The following is a 22,467-nucleotide window of genomic DNA, read 5'->3' on the forward strand; positions in this document are numbered from 1 at the left end:
GTGCATTATTGACAATGGATTTCATAGGGCTCGTGCTCAGACCCTCAACTGGTCTTTTCGGGAAGTCGCTCACTTTGGAACCTAGCGACCACGGTTCTAATCCCTGCCCAACATAGTTTAAAAAAAAAAAAACACACCACAGCATTTTAAAATAAACATATAATGCACATAGGTTTCCCTGGATTGTGGAGCTGGATCTGAGATCCATGGAGTAATACTGTTAGGGAGAAATGGCATATGTCCCAGGAGGATAACTCACCTGCAATGTGCCCGCCTTGGAAACAAGACGACACGAAGCAACACAGGTTCAATCCCTGGGTCCGCACTTCGAAACCTATGGGTATTAAGCGCATTATAAATGCACAAGTAAATCATATTCCTGTAACGCGTCCTCGAAGCCGCTGGGCTGTGTGAGCGCTTTAAAATGCAAATAAAATAATTTTTAAATAAAACATGAGTAGGGACACAAAGCTTGTAGGTGCTTGTTTATTTGCCCTCCCATTGACTTCTCATGGCCATGCTAATCCCTATAATCCCTATGGCAATTCTCACCCAGTGCCCATACCCACCCCCACCCCCCAAAACAAACCTCATTGGAACTCTTGGTAGGTTTAACCAAGCCTTATCAAACTTTGCCCTGAAAGTGCCTGTGATTGTTAATTGGAGTTGTAAACATGGCAATAATGTAATAAAAATGTCTTTGCCAGGTCTGTCTTCAGCCACTCGATTTAAATGCACCATGCGTGTCTTTAACTCAAGTCCAGTTTTTGCTTGTGTGCAAGTATTAGGCATTTGCCAGGCACTGCTATTAGATGCATTTTGCACCTGCTGCAATTAATGGCCAGTTAATACAAATACATCAGTGCCTTTCCCACGCCTACATAAAAGCCCAAATTGTTTGCATTGCCAATCCTTGTTTTGCTTTACCGTTGATGCACAGGACCATGCATCAAGGGTAAAGCAAACAATGGCTAAACTGGACCACATTAATTTAGGCCAGTCCAGCCAGTAATAACACATATGTGTACAATCTGGCAGGGCATACTTTCTGTGGCATGGCATTTTTTACTGGTTGGGACTCCGTATATGGTGGTAATGGCATATATTGGTGCAGCGTACATGGGCATACAAGGGAAGAACCAGCATGAATATATTGTTTATCTAGCATTTGTTGTGTGAAAGGCGGCATGACATTTATTGGAAAATATTCCTGGGCATGGTTGGTGACTTGCAACTATTGGGTTTTTCCATGTGCTTTCATACAAAACCAATTGCAAACTGTATGGATGTCTACCCAATTTTGCAAAGTAAGTGCTGTAAACTGCATCATTTTAACTGAATGTTTCACACATTTTCTTGGGAGTGAGAAAGCCCCTCAAGCAACTCTTGTGTGGTTTGGGCTCCCTCACTGTGCTCTGTCAATCCTGCATAATTTGCGCAAACATTTAAGCTTCTTCAGTTCAGAAATTCACCAACCTCCACTGTACAAAATCTGTCAATGTGTAGGATGTGTGTATTAATGCACAGGGTGCCGTCACGCACCACATGCCGTTATATATATATATATATTGATGCCTGTGACACAGAAGTTAGTCTGGCATAAACCTTTCTTCAGTAGAGATATCTAATGTTGCTGTAGTTGATTTACTGTTGTAGTAATAAACCATATTTGGGTTCTTCCGCACAAAATCAAGGCGAGAATTTTTGCATCTCCTGTTCGCGGAAGTGCCGCCGCTGGCCAAGTGCAAAAAATTGTAATCGGTCCTCACCAAATATTTTGCGTGGGCCTCAACACATCTTGCCAAATCCCTGTGCTAGGGAGTGAGGGTCCCGTATTTAGCATTTTTTTTTCTTGAAGCATCGCTCACTGCTAGGCCTCCGCCTGATCTAGCTTCATGATCTGTCGTAATGATATTGGAGAGGAGGTGTTCACTCTAATAGAGTGAAGATTCTGTTCTAAAAAATAAAGTATCGATCAGGGATACACAATTGTAGCAATTTGAAGATGTGTGCCCTAAAAAAAAAAAGTGCACCATTTTCCATGGTCCTTTTTTTTTATTAAACCATGCCCCCATGCTGACCTATGGGTGCAGGTTTTCCCAACTGTCCTACTAACAATGTTTAAATGTTCCTCGTGTATCCTCTGGCAGCCTCTGTGTTTTGTAGTAAAACAATAGATCTGTGTTGATTTTGCCAGTGATGCAATGTATCTGTTACGAAAAAATGACAGTAGAAATACTGTTTCCAAATCGGAATAGTAAAAGCATTTTCAGGTCTGCTGGCAAGATCTGCCCCACCACTGGTACAGTGGTTAAGCACTGGTATTCGGAGAGGTGGGAAGGGGATTACACAAGGCAGTGTTTGCTAAAACATGACGCGAAGTTTAATGTGCACACACCAATTTGGTGTTCGGCTATTGCAGAGTTTCTGAACTTCAAGCTGTTGACAAAGACGTTTCCCGTGTAATGAGTCATGTGGTTAGTGCTCTTGTCCTTCTCTTCAACGGAGTTTATTTGGTGGCTGCGCAGGGTGGGTTTCCAGGTGTTCAGAAATAATACATGCACACATTTCCAGATGTTAACATCGGTAGTTAGAAAGATAACATCATAGCACGTCTAATACCAGAGTGAACGTCATTTACTGGGAATCGGAAGCCGGCAAGCAATGCAAAGGCCCGTGAGATCAGCTTCATCTGCGTGTTTGGAAGAGAAGCCACTTGAGCAGAGAAGCAATATCTGCTGAAAGCGATGCATGATGGGAACCGTTGCCCAGCGAGTTGACCTCCTCTGTTCTGGTAGATGGATGGTGAGTCCAAATGCGAAGGATTCCCTGGGTTAAGAAATGGAGAAGTGACGTCAGTAGCTGGGTTCGGTTACAAGGGGTTGTGGAGCAAGTTCCCAGATTTTGTCGCATTTTTAAAGGGCACAGGATCTGTACAATTAACGCATCGATTGAAAACACTTTAAAATATGCAAAAAAAACACATAACTTATTGTCCAATATGAACCGAGAAAGATTCTGGGGAGAGTTAGGGTGACCAGATTTTCTATAAAAAAAAAAAAACGGACGGGCCATGGAAATAGAAGTAGGACTAACGAAAATACACATACTACTTTTGTCCTACCTCTGTTTGGCAGCCCGTTGCGGGAGTCGGGGAGGGGGTGTGCTAACAGGCACACTCCTCTCATTAGAGGAGAGCGCCGGGGAGGGGAAGGGGGCGTGAAAAGCATTTCACGCCCCCATTCGCACAGGAAAAGTTACGCGGGACCCGATTACGGGTTTCCGAAATCGGGTCCCGACAAAAAAAAAAAAAATGCAAGAAAGGTCCCTAGTCAAAACCCTGACGGGGTTTATAAAGTGAAAAAACTCCTGGGACGTCGGGTGATTTCCCCAGACTGTCCCGGGAAAACCCGGACGTTTGGTCACCCTAGGGAGAGGACAATAATACACCGGCTTAGGCAATGCTCATAAATCTGTACAACAGGTGGCTTTCTGCATGTCAGGGTGGCTGATGGGTATGGAAACCTTCTTCAGGGAAAACGAAGAAAATAGTAATGCACCTCTTCATGTGTATATATATATATATTTTTTTCTAATTCCCCCGGAAGGCGAAGGCATTTGAGCTCTAGGAGACTTTTTAGACTAGTACCCTATCACTGAAATATTACCCCCGACTGAGTGCTAAGTAGCGCAGTGAGTACAATACTGGCTATTACTTAAGGAAAACTCCAATAACTACCAGAGGTTAAATTACCACTTGTGCATAAATGCTTCACCACCCATTAGAGACACAAAAAGCCCACTGAAAATGGTGGTAAACGCAGCATCAGCTCAGTTACTGCTGCAAGTGGCTATGCTTGACTCTAAAATCAATGTGTTATGGGCGACTATGGTTTTTACCCCCAGGGGAAAAGTTCTGCTCCACGCAGCATTCTATTAACTGCTAGACATACAGAACCATATGTAATTCCTGGCTCTGGTATTTTTGCCAGTGGCAGGAATTTCCGTCTGTGGCATTAACTGGTGGTAATACCATACGGGCGGCAACAATCTAGAGTCGCAATACCTCGGGGAAAGCTGGCTGGTGTATTTGTGATCGCAAAGGGCGGTTCATTTGCCACCCGCAGTACTTCTTGTGTGTGACTCTGTAATCAGGAAGACGGAATTTACTTAAATCCCAGGTGCTCAGTAACCTGATGGAAAAATCAGGGCAATAATAATTGCCACTCTGTATTAAAAGTCCTGTTTGCTACAAGAGGAGTGCGAAGGCTGGTCCTAGCCAGGCATTTTAGAAACTTACACCACTTTTGCTACATTTTGCCGTTGTGTACTTGAAATACAAATGTAATAACCACATGTGATGGCTCCGTGCCAATGCTTCAGATGTTCCTGCAAACCCCAAGAATAGTTCACTGAAAAGGAAGATCCTGCAGGTTGTCTGAGCGGGCTGCATTTGCTCTGCAGAACTCGGGGCATGCATTATTCTGCTAAGCATGGAAGTCAACTGCTGCATATGCCAGAATAAAATGCAATTTTTGCTTTGAAGGGAAGTGTTGCATTTCCTTTTTGTATAGTGTTTTGCACACTGGATAAAATAACTGAGCAAAGTGTAATCTTGATTTTAGAAGCTTGATCCGGCAATTGTACCAAAAAGTATTGCATCCAATGTATGAAGTATGTTACCAAACTAAGAATAAAGACCAGAACGCAGTGTGCTTCTTTGTCCAATCATAGAATAGTTCTGACGCCAAGCAGAGCAGGCTTGTTCCCGTTAACTTCCGGTTTCATTGACTAGACCCTATAGTCCCAGCCAGAAGAACAGTCCAGCACCAGAGTGGCAGGCAATTCACCTGCGAACAAGCGTACGCCTGAAACCCATGGCGAGCGAGGCGGTCCAGGTCTGGATTACCCATACTTACTTAAGGTGAATTACCAAGCATCCCAAACTCATCCAAACTATGTGGGAGCCCCTCTGCTGAGTGCATACCCTTCCAAATGACCCTCCTGTGGGATGACACCCACTCATTTTTGGAAAAATATAAAACTCTTGAGTTGCAGTTCGCCCTAAATTGGTACGGGCATTCCAGACCTGACCATTTTGCTCTGTACCTAAAGACTCCTGGCCTCGGAGCACAATCGGAGATGACGACGGACGAGCTAGAGACGCATGCCTGCGGTTGCTGTTGGTACTCTTGCTCAGAGGAGGACTGTCTAACATTGTGTTTGCTGGACGGTTCGTTCTGGGCAGCACCTGCCAAGTTGTCGTTTCTCCTCGAAGAAGACACCTTGAGCTAATATTAGCGACTCTTGGGCGGGCACTATGCGACAGAGCAGGTTATGTGGATTTGCTCTTTCTCCACCAAGTGTAATCTCATATTGTTGGTGAATAATAACGACCTATGGCCGAATTCTACAATTCCTTAACATGGAACAAAAGTTTAAATCCAGGTGCATGAAAGAAAACCTTAATTTAATACATGGTGTTATTTTGGGATGTCCAGTCAAGTAGTGCAGCTGAGCCGCACATGTCAGAGGGCACATGTATGCTACATTTACCATGTACATGCTCCTCTGGGTTTCTTATTGCTCGCAGTGAAACAACGTGTGTGTGCACTTAGTCGTACATAACATGCAACTCGTTAGTTTAACTTGCATGGACTGTGGCATTTGTGGTCTATTTGGATCTATGTTATCACTGAGACCACATATAATTGTGACGGCCAAAAATGCCGACTTTTCTTTTTTTATTAAACCCTCTTTGCACCACTTAGATATGCGGGGGGAGACCCCCGCAGCCCCCATATTACTTTAATTTCCCATACCCCCCCACATATATATGTGGTGCAAGTGGGGTATAAAAAAAAATTCAGCATGTTCGGCCGTCGCAGTTTTCAGGTTGACATTTTTGTACGGTTCAGTCTATTTGAGTGTGGAAATTCCCTGCGAAAGAAATACAATTCATATCTTAAAACACATACATTTTTATTTGATGACAACCAATGTTTATTGATTGAAATTATCTTGTACAATTGTTGCTCGCGATATTCAGCAACGAGCGGCTCAGACAATGCAAACGTACAGTGGGATGCAGCCAATTGCAGTTGAGGTTTCTCGCCACATGCCTTTGACATTATTGTTGGTCTATGTGTTACAGCACTCAAGGTAAAAGTACACACATCCTACTTGCAATATACTTGTGTCCAAATGGGATCCAAGTGTGGTGTGGTTGCATTGAGCTTGGTTCACTTACACCATGTGATACATAACTAAAATACACATACTAGAAATATAAAGGCAGGTGGGTTGGTAAAGTGTTGTATAGGCTGTACTCCTTCAGTTTTAAAACCTGCAGACTTAGTAGCACAGCCATCAGAAATTCAGACTTAAAAATAAAACCAGTCACTTGAAATACAAGAATACTGCAAACTAGATTTTAATGGACTCATAATTTATTTGATGCGAGCATAGGCTAAAATGTCGCTCTTGTAGCTATAGCCCCGGTGCCTGTAGGCAATGCTTTAACATATATACCGAATCTGTTGAATCTCTGTATGCTTGGATATACTCCAAACGTTGAAGTATCATGACTGCTTCTGTTTAAAAAGTTATTCTAATCTTAATGACTTTTGTAGCTGGTGTTTCCTTCACCAAGGACTGTTTATGGACAGCATGTTCGTGGTTGGCATTCCTTCATTTAAAGATGGTGAATGGTCCATTTCAATGTTTTTTGGAGGTAGTGTTGGATATGGATCTGGAAGATTTTGTGGTATATCGATGAACTTGTAATTTGTTAATTGATCACGCTTGAGCCTATCTGAACCTGTCCACTCCATCAATGCACAATGAGTGTGCCTGGGCCTGCGTTCGCTTGTGCATGCTTCTGCTGATGCTGGATACCATGACTAAATCTGCCGGAGTAAATACAAGTAGGAGCAACGCTACGCCAGCCTCTGCTGATGTTCCCCATACTCCTGATTTAAATGGTGCAACGGTCCACGTCGCGCAACTGTTCCTGTTCCGAAGCAATAGACCACTGTTTGTATTTAGTGTTAAAGGATTGCGTTTGCATTATTCTTGTGAATTGACATTTTGGCACTATTTTTGGAGAGCTCGATTTTAGGAAATAAGTGACTGCTGTTGAACCCATAGTTCATTCTTAGTTTTACTCCAGTATGGGGAAAGCGGGAGTATGCTAGAAACACTTAGTCGAAAAGTTGAAAATTGTGAGTGGCGAAGTCAGAGGGTCTGTGATTGTGGCAGCAGCTGTGCATGGGTTGTCCTTTGCAGTGGATCACAAGGAAAGCTGATTCGGATGAGAAAATAAAACCTCTGGTGATGAGCAATTTCCAGTGAAGGCAGTTTTCAGTTCTTGAAAGGTTGTGCAGAATTAGTTGGCTCATGGACTCTGTGGTCAAACATGCCCAGATGTAGATGAGCTTTTGCTCAGCATATTAGAGGGAAAATCCTTGGGCATACTGGACTCGGGATGTGCTCCAGTGCGCCTTTGAAACATGGATGTAGATTACATTTGTTTAACATAAAGTAGAGCACATCTTGGTTCCCAAACACACCCTCTCTCCCCCCCCCTGAGCCCACATGTGTGCAAATGTGACATTTATGCGTGTGCAGATTGACCGTTCCTCTGCGCTTCATAGGGAATTCATGTTGAACCAGTGAACTTCACTGAAGTCGAGCGAGTAGGGTGCTAGGTAATTTACAAAATAGATTTGGGATCACTCGTTTTCCATTGTTCCATATGGATGGGATCTCGATCGTAGTTTATTGGAATGCTCAGAGGAAACTGCTTCGTCATGGGTGTAAATGGATTTGGATACCAGAGGTGCCGGCTGCTCATCTGGTATAGGGTTCACCGAACTATGTTGCGTCGAACCCTAGAATATTGGCCATGAGTTAAGGAAGAGGAAGATGTTGAATAATCAAGGCATCTGCTTGGGCGATGCTGAAGCTAGTATGCAACATTCCGCTCACCTGTTGCATAGCGTTCCTGTAATATCTTACTATAAAAATTTGTCTTATTGCGAGATCTCATAAGTAGCAAAAATCTAATCATTAGAAAAGTCAAAAGGTAGTGCAAAACAAGTGCATAAAATGAAAACGAAGTGATGACTTAAAAGGTTCGATTCACACCATTTTTCAGTATGACGATCGTCTATGCAGAGACGTGTGGTTTAGATTTGCTGTGTTGGCGGGCAATACCATGGACGCAGTGGATATGGCTATTGTAGATCACACTTGGAGCTCCCAGAATCTGATCTAAAATGATCACAAACTAAACCGACGAAAGGAACATAGGCATAGAGAAAAGACTGCACGAGCATGCTCAAATGTTTTGATTTTTGACCAGAATGAAAGTCTAGCTACCCATTTGGTTTTGTAAGCATTGTGAAAACTTAGCTAGAGGTCTGTAATACTTATTCATGCTATTCCCTTCATAATTTAATTGAAACTCCCCAGAATAAATCAAAGCAGGTTTTGGTCCTGGTAATTGCTGTCCTGTGGTTTTCCTTGCAATATGATTCAAAGTGTGCTCTTCAAACAGTTCAACCTGTGCAATAGCAGTAGCTCGGGGGCAACAGACGTGCCTGGGGAACAGGATAATGCTGTGCAATAGGGGTTTGATCTGCGGTCCAGTTCTTAGAAGCAGGAGGATTCTGGCATAAAGCGTTGTATAAATCGGCAATAATAAAATATTAGATTTTGAATTGATGAAATCAAACCTTTAGTGCAAAACATACATTTGTTTTATGGTGAGCTCTTGGCATTTTTACGCCTTTTAGTAGAATCTATACCAGATCAAGGCTTAACGATTGTCCATCCTTATTATATATATATATATGAGATTGATTTTTATTGAATGAAGCACGTTTACACAAGGTGAGGCTCTTTATATCAAACGTCTCTATGACCACATTAATTCATCACACAATATAAAAAGCACATCTAAACATACACCATTCATTGTGAAACCGTGAAATGCATACTGTTTTGTTTAACACTTCTTTTGCATAGGCGCGCGTGCATTTGCAAGCATGAAGTTGGGTGCACAATTTCTATTGAAATATGTATCCAACAAACACAGTGAAGCTAGTCGGTGTCTCTTGTGTGGGGCGCGCAGCATCATTTTCTCAATCGACCCCAGGAAAAGTCAAGCTCAAGAAGGAAATGTGAGACCACATCATGTGTGTTGCAAGGTATGAATCCTGTTCTCTTCGTGTACACACGGCTCCTTTCAGTAAAAATGATCAACTGTGTATGTTCCTTGGGTTGTGTGAGTGGTAGTCGTATGTGCGGTTGTGGGGTTGGGGTGTATTTCAGTCAATGCTGATTCTAATCCTACTTCTGTGCAGCTTCCTAGAATACTGATGGTAAACTTGGTGAGGCTAGAATTTATACTGAATAACACTACATAGGGAGAAGGAGTTTACCGGTCTCTAAGCCTGTGTCATACTAATATCACCTATGATTATAAAGTGATCTCATCTAGATTGATTTGCACTTGCCTGTGGTGCTGTGTTTTTGTGGTAGCTTTAAGATATGATGTTTTCGGGGGCTTAACAATGTCCACGTGAAAGTAGCAACTTAAAAGCTAAATAGCTATTCATTACTAAAGGCCAACATTCCAGTTTTGACTCCTTAAAGTTCTAGCAAATTGGACATATTAACTGCCCAAGAGAAAACTGTAGTGCTGTGTCTGAGCCTATACTTTCAGCAGCATTCACGGTCCTACTGCTTAGGAGGACTGTATCTTCATGCATGCCAGGGTCAGCGTATCCACTTAAATGCAGCTTGCCAGCATAGCTCTTTGTAAAGTGATGGAACTGGAAGGGACACTTGCTAGACTACATTGAGCATGGTCGTATCTTCTTCAAGCATCCTCTATTTGTTTGGTGCGTCCTGTCACCTGACTATTGCAGTATGGCCGGTTGCTATCTGTGCTCCTGTTTATTGCATGGACCACGGGCCAGTGGTAATATTTTGGCAAGCAGTGAGCATCAAGTGTCGGCTGTAGTATGAGTGACCCATACAGCTTCAGATAGAAGTAACTGAGAAAACTGATTGCATAAAATCGCTTTCCCCAACCAGTCTTTTGTTGACAAACTGATGGTCTGACACCAGACTGATGGTCTGACATCAGCAGGTTGGTATCCAGGCTTTCCATCGAAGGTTTCCCACAAAACTTTTTCCATCGAAGGTTTTCCAATGAAAATATTTCCATTGAATGCATATATGTGTGGGGTACAGGGAACATTTTGTTTGGGGTGTGTTTTTAAGGGTACAAAAAAACAGGGGGTTGGGGGGGTTCCCCCCAACAACAAAAATACAAAAAAATGCATTCGATGGAAAGAATATCATTGGAAAACGTTTGATGCATTTTACTTTTTCTTTGTAAATTTTTCAATGCCAAGACTATAAATCACACCAGGTGCTATGCAGACTGGTGAAGAATCACGCAGACGTTAGGAGGCAGATAACGACGGTAGACATTTGTATCCTAAATTTTATCTACAACATGAGAAGGGCAAGTGCACCTCTAGGAGAAAGAGGTACACCTGGGGGAGGAAAAGTGCAAGTGTGGCATGGGGTGCGCGGATCTGGAGTACTTTGATCATTAGATGCATATAAGTTCATCAGTGGTGACGTAATAGCATGCCAATGGCCAAGGTGGTGAATTGGTTCATGGGCATGCTTTGCATTGTGACTGGCAGCTGCCATCTCCCTACCCGAGACCTGAGGCCTCCATAAAACTGGCGATGACTGCCACTTCTAATTGGAAGAAAATTCAAATTCACTGCAAACCTAAATTGGACATTGCTCAATTTTTGCCATAATCATTCCACAGGTGGGGCATATTGACCTACAATCCACCCCATTCAAAGAAGGCCTAGCGCCAGTACACATGGAATAATAAGGCAGTGCACAAACCCACAATTCTCCAGTTTCAATTACGGATTACATGATCGACTTGATTACACATGGACACAGAGACCCCCTAACTTACTACAAACCACTATGAAACCTGGTCAATTTCGTTTCCTACTAAATGGTGACAGTTTTCTTTGATCGATTTAGACTGGTTTCGGTACAGTGCTCAATGCCTCTGAATCTTAGTTAAAATAGCTGCTGTTAATATTGCAAATGTTGGTGGCACCTAACTGGATAACTTGTGACCATCAAGCTGTATGTTTAATTTCCATTGGCTATGTTCACCATATCTAGCTATTTACTGGATTTTCTATACCATCAAGCTTGCAATCTGTAAATTAGTTGATGTACTTCTGCGGTTAAATATTCACTATTTTCATGATCACTACAAACCGGATTCATACACCCTGCAACAGATTGCTGTTACTTACATATTCCTGTAAATAGTAATGTTCCAAGTTTTTGTTGTTAACATGTCCTCTTTCAGAAGCCACTGACGGGCCAATGTTGACACAAATGGAAGCAGAACATACGACGGAAAGTGTGCATTAACACGTGTGAAGCAAATTCATACATGCTTTGTTTCATTAATAAATGGAGGAGCTGGGACTCTTTGGTTCATATGAATAGATCATAGCTTCAAGACAAAAGCATTTTTATGTATTCTTTTAGATGTTTAAAATAACTCCTTTTCTTTCAACAACAAAAAAAGTTTCCTTGTTAGATGTTAGTTCTAGTCGTAACATTTAACGATGAGCAGATCAAAATGTTGCCTTTCTTCAAGAGATGAAATTCTTCTTTGAGGAGGAAAGCATGTTTTCCGACGTCGGATCCTTGCTTAAGTCTGGGCTCGGGAGGCAAAGCATTTTTTCATGATTTGCAGGCTGGACTTGATCAGCCTGCAGCGTTTTTCTTTTACTTTTCTGATTGAGGTGAATTACTGTAACTTTGGAGTGGCACATGGATTCCGCATCAACCGTTAGTTCAGCTCCGCAGTGGAAAAGGAGAAGAAAGCATTTGTAGAACTGAAAAAAAGAGGAAACGCAGAATGTTATGATCTTAACAGTAATCCACATTCACAAGAAACAGGTGCATGCATAGTTGCTTTCTTTGTAGGCTATTCTCAAACTCGAAAAGATCCTATGTGTTGCTAGATTTCAATCATCAATCTGTTTCTTCCATAAGTGATGACCTTGTTAGCCTAGCATGTCCACACCATTAGACGCAGAAGGGTATGCTCTAGCTCAGGGTTGTACAACTGTTTTCCTGAGCCCCAGGCACATCCGATTAACCAGCAATTCGCCCTCTGTATGTGTGTTAGAAGGATCCATATGTTGTACATGATTAATGAATTCTAATATTGGATATTCTGATGATATGACCTGTATGCAGCTACAAAAGAGCAGTGTTGTCACCCCTGGTTTAGCTAATGCAATTAAGAGAGGTGGTTCTACCACAATTGTTTTATCATGTGCTAGAGAAAGCCTTGGAAGAGTGCATCATTTCTCTTTTAAAACATTGTATTAATCCTGACTGGCATCTTGACGAATAGCAACAGCCTAAATGTAAATTACCTTCCCTCGCCCATAAAATATATGCAAAGATCGACATCTGTGCGCAGCCATTTTAGAATGAGGCTCTGAAGCAACTGTTTCAAAGTTGAAAGAATATGTAGATTCCCGGAAGCATGACACTGTTCTTCCGAGACCACACCCTTACCTAAACTAAGTACAGGACCACGTATTACCGTACTGAGCAAGCAGACACCATAAAACATGTAGTTTCAATATATTGTGTAGTGCAGTGATACAATGTGGCACTTTGCTTTGACACGATGCAGCTTCCGTACACGTCAGACTTCCAGCAATCTGCCTGGACTTTTTACTTGGCCACTCTACAGCAGTAGTTATACATCTTTACTGCAGAGCCCAGGAAAAGTATATATGTAGGATTAAGAATATGTGGGATAATGAGCAGGCTTGGTGGATTCCACATGTTGTGGTGGTCCATGCATGGGATATGAAAGGGGCAAGTCTTTCATGTCATTTCTGACAAACTGTTTGAACCTAGGGGACTAGTCCGAATATTTCAATCCAAGCTATCAAACGCTACCTAAAGGTCTAGGGCAGTGGTATTCAAATGTTTTTATGCTGAGCTGTCCCCTTGAGTAAAGCTATTTTTTTTTTATTTATTTATTTATTTTGTCAAACCCCCCACCCACCCCATATCAATAGTGGTGTTGATGGGGGGGGGCAGATACTATATCGGCTTCTATTTTCTATTGAAAGCAGTCACCATACTCCATTTATGAAGAGCCATGTGCCCTCCACCCAGTCATCCTTTGCCCCCCCACCACAATTTGAATACCACTTGTTAGAGAGATGTATCAGTTGTATGCTTGATCCCCTCTCCTAATGAAACACCAGCACTTTTTGCTGGACTTCTGGACTTTTTTCTTTCCCTCCTGAATGAGGGGAGCCTTTTTCCCCCCTCGTTCATTCTTATTTGCTCTATTTCTGGGAACTCTGTATTAACTTACCTTTTGGAGTCTGCATTCCTCCATGTCTCCAAAAGGCATCCGTGTTACACTTTAGCAGCACACATCACCCTATGTGCAGTATTGCTGGGAACCCTTTTGGGTTCTCCTTTGATATTCTTTAACAGTTCTTAAGGATAGAGGGATACTTTGTACCCACCCCTAAAAACAGAGATATTGGCACACACCACCATATGTGGAGTGCTAAAGGGACACCTATTATCCCCTTCTCTCTGCTCCTGTGACTTTTTGGTTGCAGTGACAATCCTATAGGTGAAGGTGGCAGTGGACATATTCTACCAACTTGTGTGCTGTTTCATACTGCAGACTGTATTCACAGCCTTGTTGTGCATAAAAGGGTCATCTATGTTCTAAAATGGTGGATTTTTACTTTTTTTGCCTTGTCTTGTGTTGTCTTTTGTTAGCCCTTCTACCATTCTGGAAGGAGAGGTCTGTTTCAGAGTTTTGCCTTTGCTGGGAACCCTTGGGTGTCCCTACCAAGGCTCCAGTTTTTCTGAATGCAGGAAGCAGGGGAGGAGTTTAACACTCCCCTGTCCTTTATCTGCTAGAGTGCCTGAATGGAGCCAGTTCCCACTAGGGGCTGGCTATCCTGATTGGATAGCCACCCTCCCCTTTTCTGTAAACTGCTGGAGAGTTTGCAGAGGTGTGTGTATAGGAAATCAGAATAAAAGGTGAGGTTCCTGATGCAGAAAAGTCTACCACTGGAACAAGATTCGAAGCTGAAGACGACCAGAGATGCCTACAGACCCTTCCACTAATCGTAAAGCGACCACTGCTGCCCTGACCCTTTATTCTTATTGACAGAGGAGCTCCAAAGAGGATGACTCCTTCCCTTTGGTTGGTGGGACCAACCAGCCCCAAGACGAGCTGCATTTGGAGCCATTCCCAGAGGTGATGTGACCTTCCAGGGCTGCATACCACAAATACCAGGGGACCTTGTACCTATTAGTGCAATGTCTTTGTTGCATGGATGAATCCACCTAGAACTTTGGTGAGCTCCAATTGGACCTCCAGAGGCACAATACCACTCCTCCTAGTCCCCTCACCAGAGTGCAGAACTGCAGAATTGAGAAAGCTCGACTGGCCGAAAACCGTACTGTGTTTGAGTTGATAAAAAGGCCCCAAAACAGACCGACGTGGGAGACCTAAGAACCTACTGGCTGAGGGTCCTTTCTCGCAATTGCTGCTGACACATCCCATTCAGAGTCCTTACTTACATCACCAGACTGAGGGATCCAGCGACTGGATCTGTCGCTCCTGCCAAGGAAAGAATCCAGCTTCATTTGCTTCATCTAACCTAAGATACCATGGGCCTCAAGGTAGAACTTACCTGAAGCCGAACAGTCGCTCCAGTGTGACTGAAGTGCGTTACAAGGTGTTTGGGTGCCCACCCATACCTTTGGCCCAGGCATAACAGCTTGTGCTCCTTTAGGGGGTCCTTTGCAGGGTCCCTATCATGTGTTATCTTGCTAAAGTATTTTATTTAAGTAACTAAAGTGGAACTTGGCCTTTTCTGCTGCATAAGATATGTTTCCCCATCCTTTACTGACTTTGATAAACTCTTGACTATATAGAGCTTGGACTGCTAAAGCATTAGGAGCCTTGAAAGTGTTACTAGAAAAAGTTATACTAGAAAGTACGGTTATTCTAAAAGTGTTGACTAAACCTCCTTTTGCTCCCTACAGACTTTGTATGTGTGACTTTGTAAATGAATGAAACTAATTTCTCTGTAACAAATGCGATTGTACGGCACTACTGTTTAAACAGTAGAACTGTCAGTCATTTTCTGTAACAGTTGTAAGCGCAAGCAACTACTATTGAAGCAGTCTTGAAAAGGTATTGTTTATATTTCCTATGAGCATTGGTTAGACTAATAGAGGATTTACTTACCTGCTTTGTGTATATAAAATAAATGTATATTTTATTGTAACTTTCAGTGTTTAAGAGTTTCTTTGGACTATTGTATCAACTGGATTCAGTGTACTTACCTACAGCTAAGATTCTCCTCATAAGATAAGCCAGGCTGCTTTGCCATTCTACCAGATCTTTTGGGTAGTATAGACTTATACTAAGAGCTGGGGACCTCTTACCACCAAGTGGAATTTAGAAAAACTCCCCTAACACTTGCTAGCATGATTAGTGCACAAGCTATTTCCCAATCGCTGGAGGAGGGCATTTCCGCCTGAATGTTTAGCCCACTATTATGTTGAAGCAAAATGGACAATCTCCAAGGAGATGCTTTATTCTTTTTCCTGATGCCATTGTACAGCTATTGGATTTCAGTGTGTGGCCAGAAATTGGGCAATAAACTGAGGTTGTGCAGCTTTGCAAAATCGAGAAGCCATTTCCATGCTTTCAGGTCAGTGCCAACTTGGATAGGTCCACCACACCATTCCTTCTTTGGACGGCTAGTCTTCCTGTACCGGCTTTCTCACTGGTGAATAATGTTTCGCAAGAGTAAAGGTAAAGTAAACAAATTGTTGTCCTTAACCGTTATGAGGCTGTACTATTGGATACAGGTTCGAATGAGCCTAAAATCTGCTGATAGACCTGCTGTTTGAAATAGCAAGAGTCCTACAGTTATCCCAGGGGATGGTAGAGACAGCTGTGTCAGTTCTATCTTTGCAGTGTCTGTGTGCCTTTGCTTGATGCTATACAGTCCCAGTTGTAGATGTATACACTACATCATAAATAAAAAAGGTGATTGATTCTACAACCGCTTTCTGGGGAGAAATATCATTTTTAGATATGGGCTTGTCTCTAGTTGGACATGATGGTTCCTCTTGGTGATTAAACAGAGAAACGTTTGGAGGCCAGGATTACATTTTTACCTGTCCACCATCTTTGCAACTCCCATGCCCCTCCTGAACTTCTTGACCCTCATTTGGCATGGATAAAATACATATGGACTAGCAATATTGCGTCTAAGAATGCATTCACTCACTGAATCACTGTGCTGCACTCTGGGATGATGCATATGCCTGGGTCTTTGTTCATTATCATTGTTTGTACAGTATTGAAGAAAAGAAATTCAATGATCTCTGCCCTAGATCATCCACACCAAGTCTACACCTCCTTTCAAATCAACGCAAAACCCTGCCTTTTTACATGGCAATTTTGTCTGCTTCAAGGAATTGAATTAAACAGTGAACCCCAAAACAGGCATTAATGTACTGGGGCCCAGGTTATAAGGTGATCCTCTGCACCATTACTTAACCCGTTATTCCCACCCTCTGAAGTTTATAGCTATTCGCATCCCAGCATGCTTTACCGGTACTAACCTATATACTGAAAAAACATTGTTAAAGGGACGTTATGGAGAGAAGTGCATACATCGCAGGGGCAGTATGAATAGGCAAGTGCTTATGAGAACCCAGGAGGGAAATGCCAAGGTAGGATGCCACTGGCTAACTACTGGAGCATAGGAGGCCCAGGGTTGGGATGCATCTTTACCGTAACATCCCTTCAACAAATAGTTTTCTGTCAATTTAATAGATTTTTAGAAGTCAAAATGTTTCATGGTGTTACATGACTGTATGTAAATTATTAATAATTCTTCTTTTGAATAACTATTCCCCTGTCTTCCCTTGTTCCCCCTCCCTTGCCTTGTCACACCATGAAACACTTGTGTAAAGGCGCGTTATAAATGCCCTATCATATATCATATCATATACCTGAAAGCACTATAAACCTCCTTTAAGAAACATATTTTTTGCAACACATACTTAATGTCTCTCATTGACAGCAGTGCATGCTGGGGACGGAAACTATTGTTAAATTGCCTACAGCAGAAAGCTCAACAATGACCCCAGCAAAATCATCCACCCTGCATCCTAGCTCAGTGTACACTATACCCTAATAATGTAGCCAAGGCCAGTCTCCAAATGCACGGGGCATGGGCTTCAGCTATGCCACATTCCCCAATAAGCAGATCCATGTTCACATTTCTGTTTTCCGAGGGCCAGACCCACTATCCAGACACCAAATGTATTTCACTTTTTTTTTTAACTTGCATTCTTACACTTTAGAGAAAGAAAACACATGACATATTTCCAAAAATATGTTTTCAGGTCCTTGCTAATGCTCGTTTGACAGGTTTGTTGTAATCTATTCCACCACTTCAGGCTGTAACCGCAATCAGAATTTTTTTTTCCCATTTAAAACTAGCGATTCTGCCATGCCGCATCGCCCAATAACCAAATTACAATACACATTTCTCCTTGCTAACAGCCAGGCCCTTTGGCCAGAGACCAATATTATATCACTGTTCTGTACTTATGTTCCACTTTAAAAATAAATAAAACACAGGACATGACAAGTAATGCCTTTGCCCTCGCTACCCTTACTCTCCTCTACATTAAACCTAGATAGTGTCCTCTAAGTAGCATACTCTACCTGCCCATGTCTGTCTTTCTCACTCCATATTGTTTTATCTGCATCTTCAGGATATATACTGCTTCTATCCTGAATAATTCCTATGTTTATGATCTGTTTTGATGTGTAACTAAGCTGTTAATTGTCTTATCCAATGCGCCCTGATACCCATGGGTCTGGTGCGCAATACAAAATAAACATATTTGCAAAACCATGCTTTCATGTTCTTGCTGACCCTCCTGGTGCATATTGCTGCAATCTCATCCAGCACTTCAACCTGTGCCCACAAGCAGATTTTATTTTCCCATTGAAACCTATCCCAGTTTTGAAAAACGTTACCACATAGCCGGTGCCTGGTGGCCATGTGCCCACTTTAACTCTATTGCTGGTCACTCGTGGCCATGGCCAGTAGCCAGATTGTCCGCCTCATGGCCTTAGGCCATGCTCTAGAGAATCTAGCCACTGTCCATGGCCACCGGGCTGTACCTCAGCCACCAAGGTATATCACTATTTGGCCAATCGGAGGCCTGGCCATGGACCGAACAGGCAAGTGAGTCTGCGGACCGAACCCAGATATCGTAGCTTTTTTAAAAAATGTTTAACCTACTTTTTGGTCATTTTAACTACTGGCTAGATTTATAATTTTTTTTTTAAAGCACGCTTTTGACACCAAGCTGCCACGCAAATTTGGGGTCCATCCGTCCAGCGGTTTGGGCTCTAGACATGAGCATATTCTTTTTTCCATTGCGTCTGTGGGGAAAAACACATTTTGGGATCCCCCCCATAACCTCCCACCCTCCCCCCTTCACGAAACCTCACCACACTTTGCAGGATCAATATGACTGGCCATATACTTTTCTTTGCAAAGTTTTGTGAGGATTCGTTCAGGGGGGGCGGGGGGGCAAAGTTATAAGCCGCCTAAAGTGCTCTTCCTATGCGTTGATCAACCTAACCATAACTACAGAGCTGCTACTGCAGGCCCTGTAAACAAAACATATATATAATTATTTATTTTTTTGTGTGTTAATTTGGAGTAGTAGTGCAGTTGCTGTTATATAACAAAATGGCCACCATAGATGTAAGGAGACAGTAACTACGTTTTCCCTTCTGTCTTTCACTGGCGGCCATTGATTTGGGGGGGGAGCGGCAGGACTGCAGCAGTTTTGGGAGCCTTCAAGGCCACAGGTAAGTGGAGTCTCAGTGGGTGTGGGAGATGGAAGTGGTAACTAGGCATTGGTTAGAGGGTGTGGGTTGAGCAAAGACTTACCCCTGGGAGGGGAGACTGAGGACACTTCGCAGGAGGCTTGGAACATAAGCAATAATACAAGATAAACCCTGCCTGCCTAACTCACCAATATGCTGGGAGGCCCCATAAGGTCCCACCCTAGGTGCTAATTGCCTATAACCTTGATATTGCTCATTAACCTCTTAAGAGCTGAGGACAAGCTATCCCGTCCCTGACATTACATTTGTGTTGCCACGGACGGACGAGCTAGCTGGTCCTTTTTGGCACTTCGGTTTGTGTGCACAAAACTGAAATCCAACCCCCGGGCTATGTGAGGAGGAGGTTCCTCTTCACAGCCCGGGGCTTCAATTTCTTTCAGTTTCAGGTTGGCGTGCGTAATGCACGCCCACCTTTTTCATCCTCGATCTGCGACACTAAACCACCAGGCTTTTTTTATTGATGAAAGGGGGCTGGCTCCCCACCGCCACCCTAAGTGGATGGGAGGGCACCTCATGTAGCCCTCCCTGGGGGCAGATTTCTAGAGCTCTGGCTCGGCTGCGTTACAGAATGTTCCTCTTAGAAGGGATGGGGACCCTGCAGGATCTCCCTGGGACAGCCGCTGTACTTTGGGATGGTCGCGCCATATGGGAGACAGCCCACCAAGTCCAGGGTCGTTACCCCCGATCCTCCTGGAGGTCTGGCTGTAATGCATTACAGAATTTACCTCTGGGAAGGGCGGGGGACCCTGCCGGGGCTCCCTGGAACCTCTGCTGCACTTGGGGATGGTTGCCCCATATGGGAGATAGCCCACCAAGACCAGGGACATTACCCCAGACTATCCTGGAGCTCTAGCTGGTCTGCATTGCAACTTCTCCCTCCGAGAAAGGTTGGGGACCCTGCTGGGGCTTCTTGGGACTGCTGTAGAACTTGTGGACGGTCAACACTTTTTTTTTATTTCTTTTCCAACCAGGTAGGTGCACCCATACATGTGAGGTATCATTTTCGTTTGTACACCTGTGGGAACACAGGAAGGAAGGACATGTGGTGTTGACTGTATGTTTTGGTGGGTAAGCAGAGGGAAATGTCTGAACATTTTTTCTTTTTTTTTGTCACCAAATTTCAGATTTTTCTGGGTCTTGTGGGTAATAAATTGTGGGGTGATTTGCGCAAGTCAGACCTCTGATTCCCGCCAGTGTCTTCTTTTCAGAAATGCATAGGGTTCCCTGTTTTCCTTGGTGGCTTCAACACCCTAGGCCCAATCTGTAGGTTGGCTCCCCAAACCCTTTGGGAGGTTACCAGTGGTTAAGCATTTTGTCTTTGCGCCCAAGTAGGTACTTCCACACATGTGAGAAAACGTTTTCGTCGGGGCACCTGTGGGAACGCTGGAAGGTAGGACATATGTTGTTGGCAGCATTTTTCGGTGGGTGGGCAGAGGAAAATATCTGAAAATTGTTTTTTCCACCAAATTTCGGACTTTGCCAGGGATTGTGGGTAATCAATTCTGGGGCTATTTGCCCAAGTCAGACCTCTGTGCATTCCCACGGGTGTCTTCTTTTTGGAAATCCATGAGGTTCCCTGTTTTCCTTGCTGGTTGCGACAACCCAGGCCCAAATCTGTAGGTTGTCCACAAGAGAAAAATTCCTCAATCTGCTCTGCCGAAAGACTTAGGGTTACCAGTGGTTTAGCCTTTTCCCTTTGTGCCCAGGTAGATGCACCCACACATGTGCGGTACCCTTTTTGTTGGGATACCTGTGGAAATGCAGGAAGGTAGGCCATATGTTGTTGGCAGCGTGTTTCAGTGGGTGGGCAGAGGGAAAATTCTAAAAATGTTGGGTTTTTTTGTAAAATTTGGGACGTTGCCGGGGATTGTGGGTAATAAATTGTGGGGTGATTCACACAAGTCAGAACCTGTGGATTCCCACGTGCATCTTCTTTTTGGAAATGTATGGAGTTCCCTGTTTTCCTTGGTGGCTGTGACACCGCAGGCCCAAATCTGTAGGTTGTCCACAAGGGCAAAATTCCTCAGAATTTGCACTGCCGTAAGACTTGGGGTTCCAAGTGGTTTAGCCTTTTTCCTTTGCTCCCAGGTAGGTGCACCCACACATGTGAGGTACCATTTTCGTCATGATACCTGTAGGAATGCGAGAAGGTGGGACATTTGTGTTTGCGTGGTTTTCATAACATTTTCGACCATTTGAAGCTGCACTTTGTCATACAACCCTTTCATTTGCCAAATGTGACCTGCATTTAGTCGCTGCTTTAGGCACTATACACTTTTGTAACATGCAAAAGTCACCTACCCTTCAAAAGGTCTGCCTGTGCTCTTTTAAAAATGTAAGCATGCCCTTACTCACCACATTTATTTTCTTTACTTACATGCTAAGTACGTTAGTTTAGCCTGTAAGCCTAAAAAAACCTGTGTACCATGGCTCTGTTTTTGGCTTGTGGTCTTGCTTGTTTTGTGAAACATTATGAAAAATGTGTGATTTCCTAACTGGAAGCGTTGGGAATGTAGCGGGGCATTGCTTTTCTCAAAATTCACAGAAGCCATTGCCGTACCGGGCCACCCATGTCCACCACATACTTTTTTTTTTTTAATTTTTTTTTTTCACTTTCCCAATTTTTCCCCAAACAATGGAATTTTTCCACACAAAGTTGTTGCCTAACCTGCGCAAATCACCCCTTCCTAAACCTTGAATTTTGTCTACTTTTCAGAAATGTATGCCTTTCTGTCCTCCCATTCTGCTTTCCTACCCTTCTCTTCCAATCCATCTACGCATGTCCTATTGGAAAAAAAGGCCAACATCTACCTCTCACAAAACGGCTGGTAACCATATCAAAATTTTTTTTTTGGTTTCCACTCAACCTGTTCTTGAAAGCCTGGTGGAAAATGGCAAATTCAGCTCAGCAAACCATTTGTTCCTAGCTCTTACAAGGAAAAAAACACAGGCTTCTTTGTACATCATTTTATTGGCATTTTCTGAAAAAACCCATGTTCTCTTTTTGGTTATTTTCCTACAGCAAACTAGGATTCCTTGGTGGCGGTACGACCACCTACATGTGGGAATAAAAGGGGCCACATTTGGCTGAGATATCTCATGTAACAAAAAAGTTACATTGGATTGAATGGCGACTTTCCGAAATCACCAAAAAAGGCCTTGGCACTGGGGGTTACAGGGTTGGGACCATGGCAGTTAAGGGGTTAAAAGTATTTGAAAAATACTGTACTAGAACTAACCATATTACATGAATACCCTGCATAAAGGTCTTGCTGACTGTGTAGCTAGTTAAAATGTACAACAAGGCGGCTTCTGGCAGCACAAAATGTGAAACCAAAATGCACCAACAAACCACCATTAAACTACAA

The 22,467-nt window shown here is 43.1% G+C and overlaps 2 protein-coding genes across 6 annotated transcripts in view; one reads left to right on the forward strand and one right to left on the reverse strand.

Annotated features, from left to right (window-relative positions):
* Window positions 1–22,467, forward strand: part of ST6GAL2 (ST6 beta-galactoside alpha-2,6-sialyltransferase 2) — a 156,357-nt gene that overhangs the window by 125,450 nt on the left and 8,440 nt on the right. The gene's annotated exons all lie outside the window — the stretch shown is intronic.
* LOC138526307 (parapinopsin-like) overlaps window positions 5,964–22,467 on the reverse strand; it is a 2,832,341-nt gene continuing 2,815,837 nt past the window's right edge. The window contains exon 6 of the mRNA XM_069636896.1: window positions 5,964–11,969. Within this exon, the coding sequence (XP_069492997.1) occupies window positions 11,724–11,969 (246 nt within the window). The 3' untranslated portion in view covers window positions 5,964–11,723. The remainder of the gene's footprint in view (window positions 11,970–22,467) is intronic.

This window comes from Ambystoma mexicanum, chromosome 7p, assembly GCF_040938575.1.
Source record: "Ambystoma mexicanum isolate Mex_15411 chromosome 7p, UKY_AmexF1_1, whole genome shotgun sequence".
In the NCBI taxonomy this organism is placed as follows: domain Eukaryota; kingdom Metazoa; phylum Chordata; class Amphibia; order Caudata; family Ambystomatidae; genus Ambystoma; species Ambystoma mexicanum.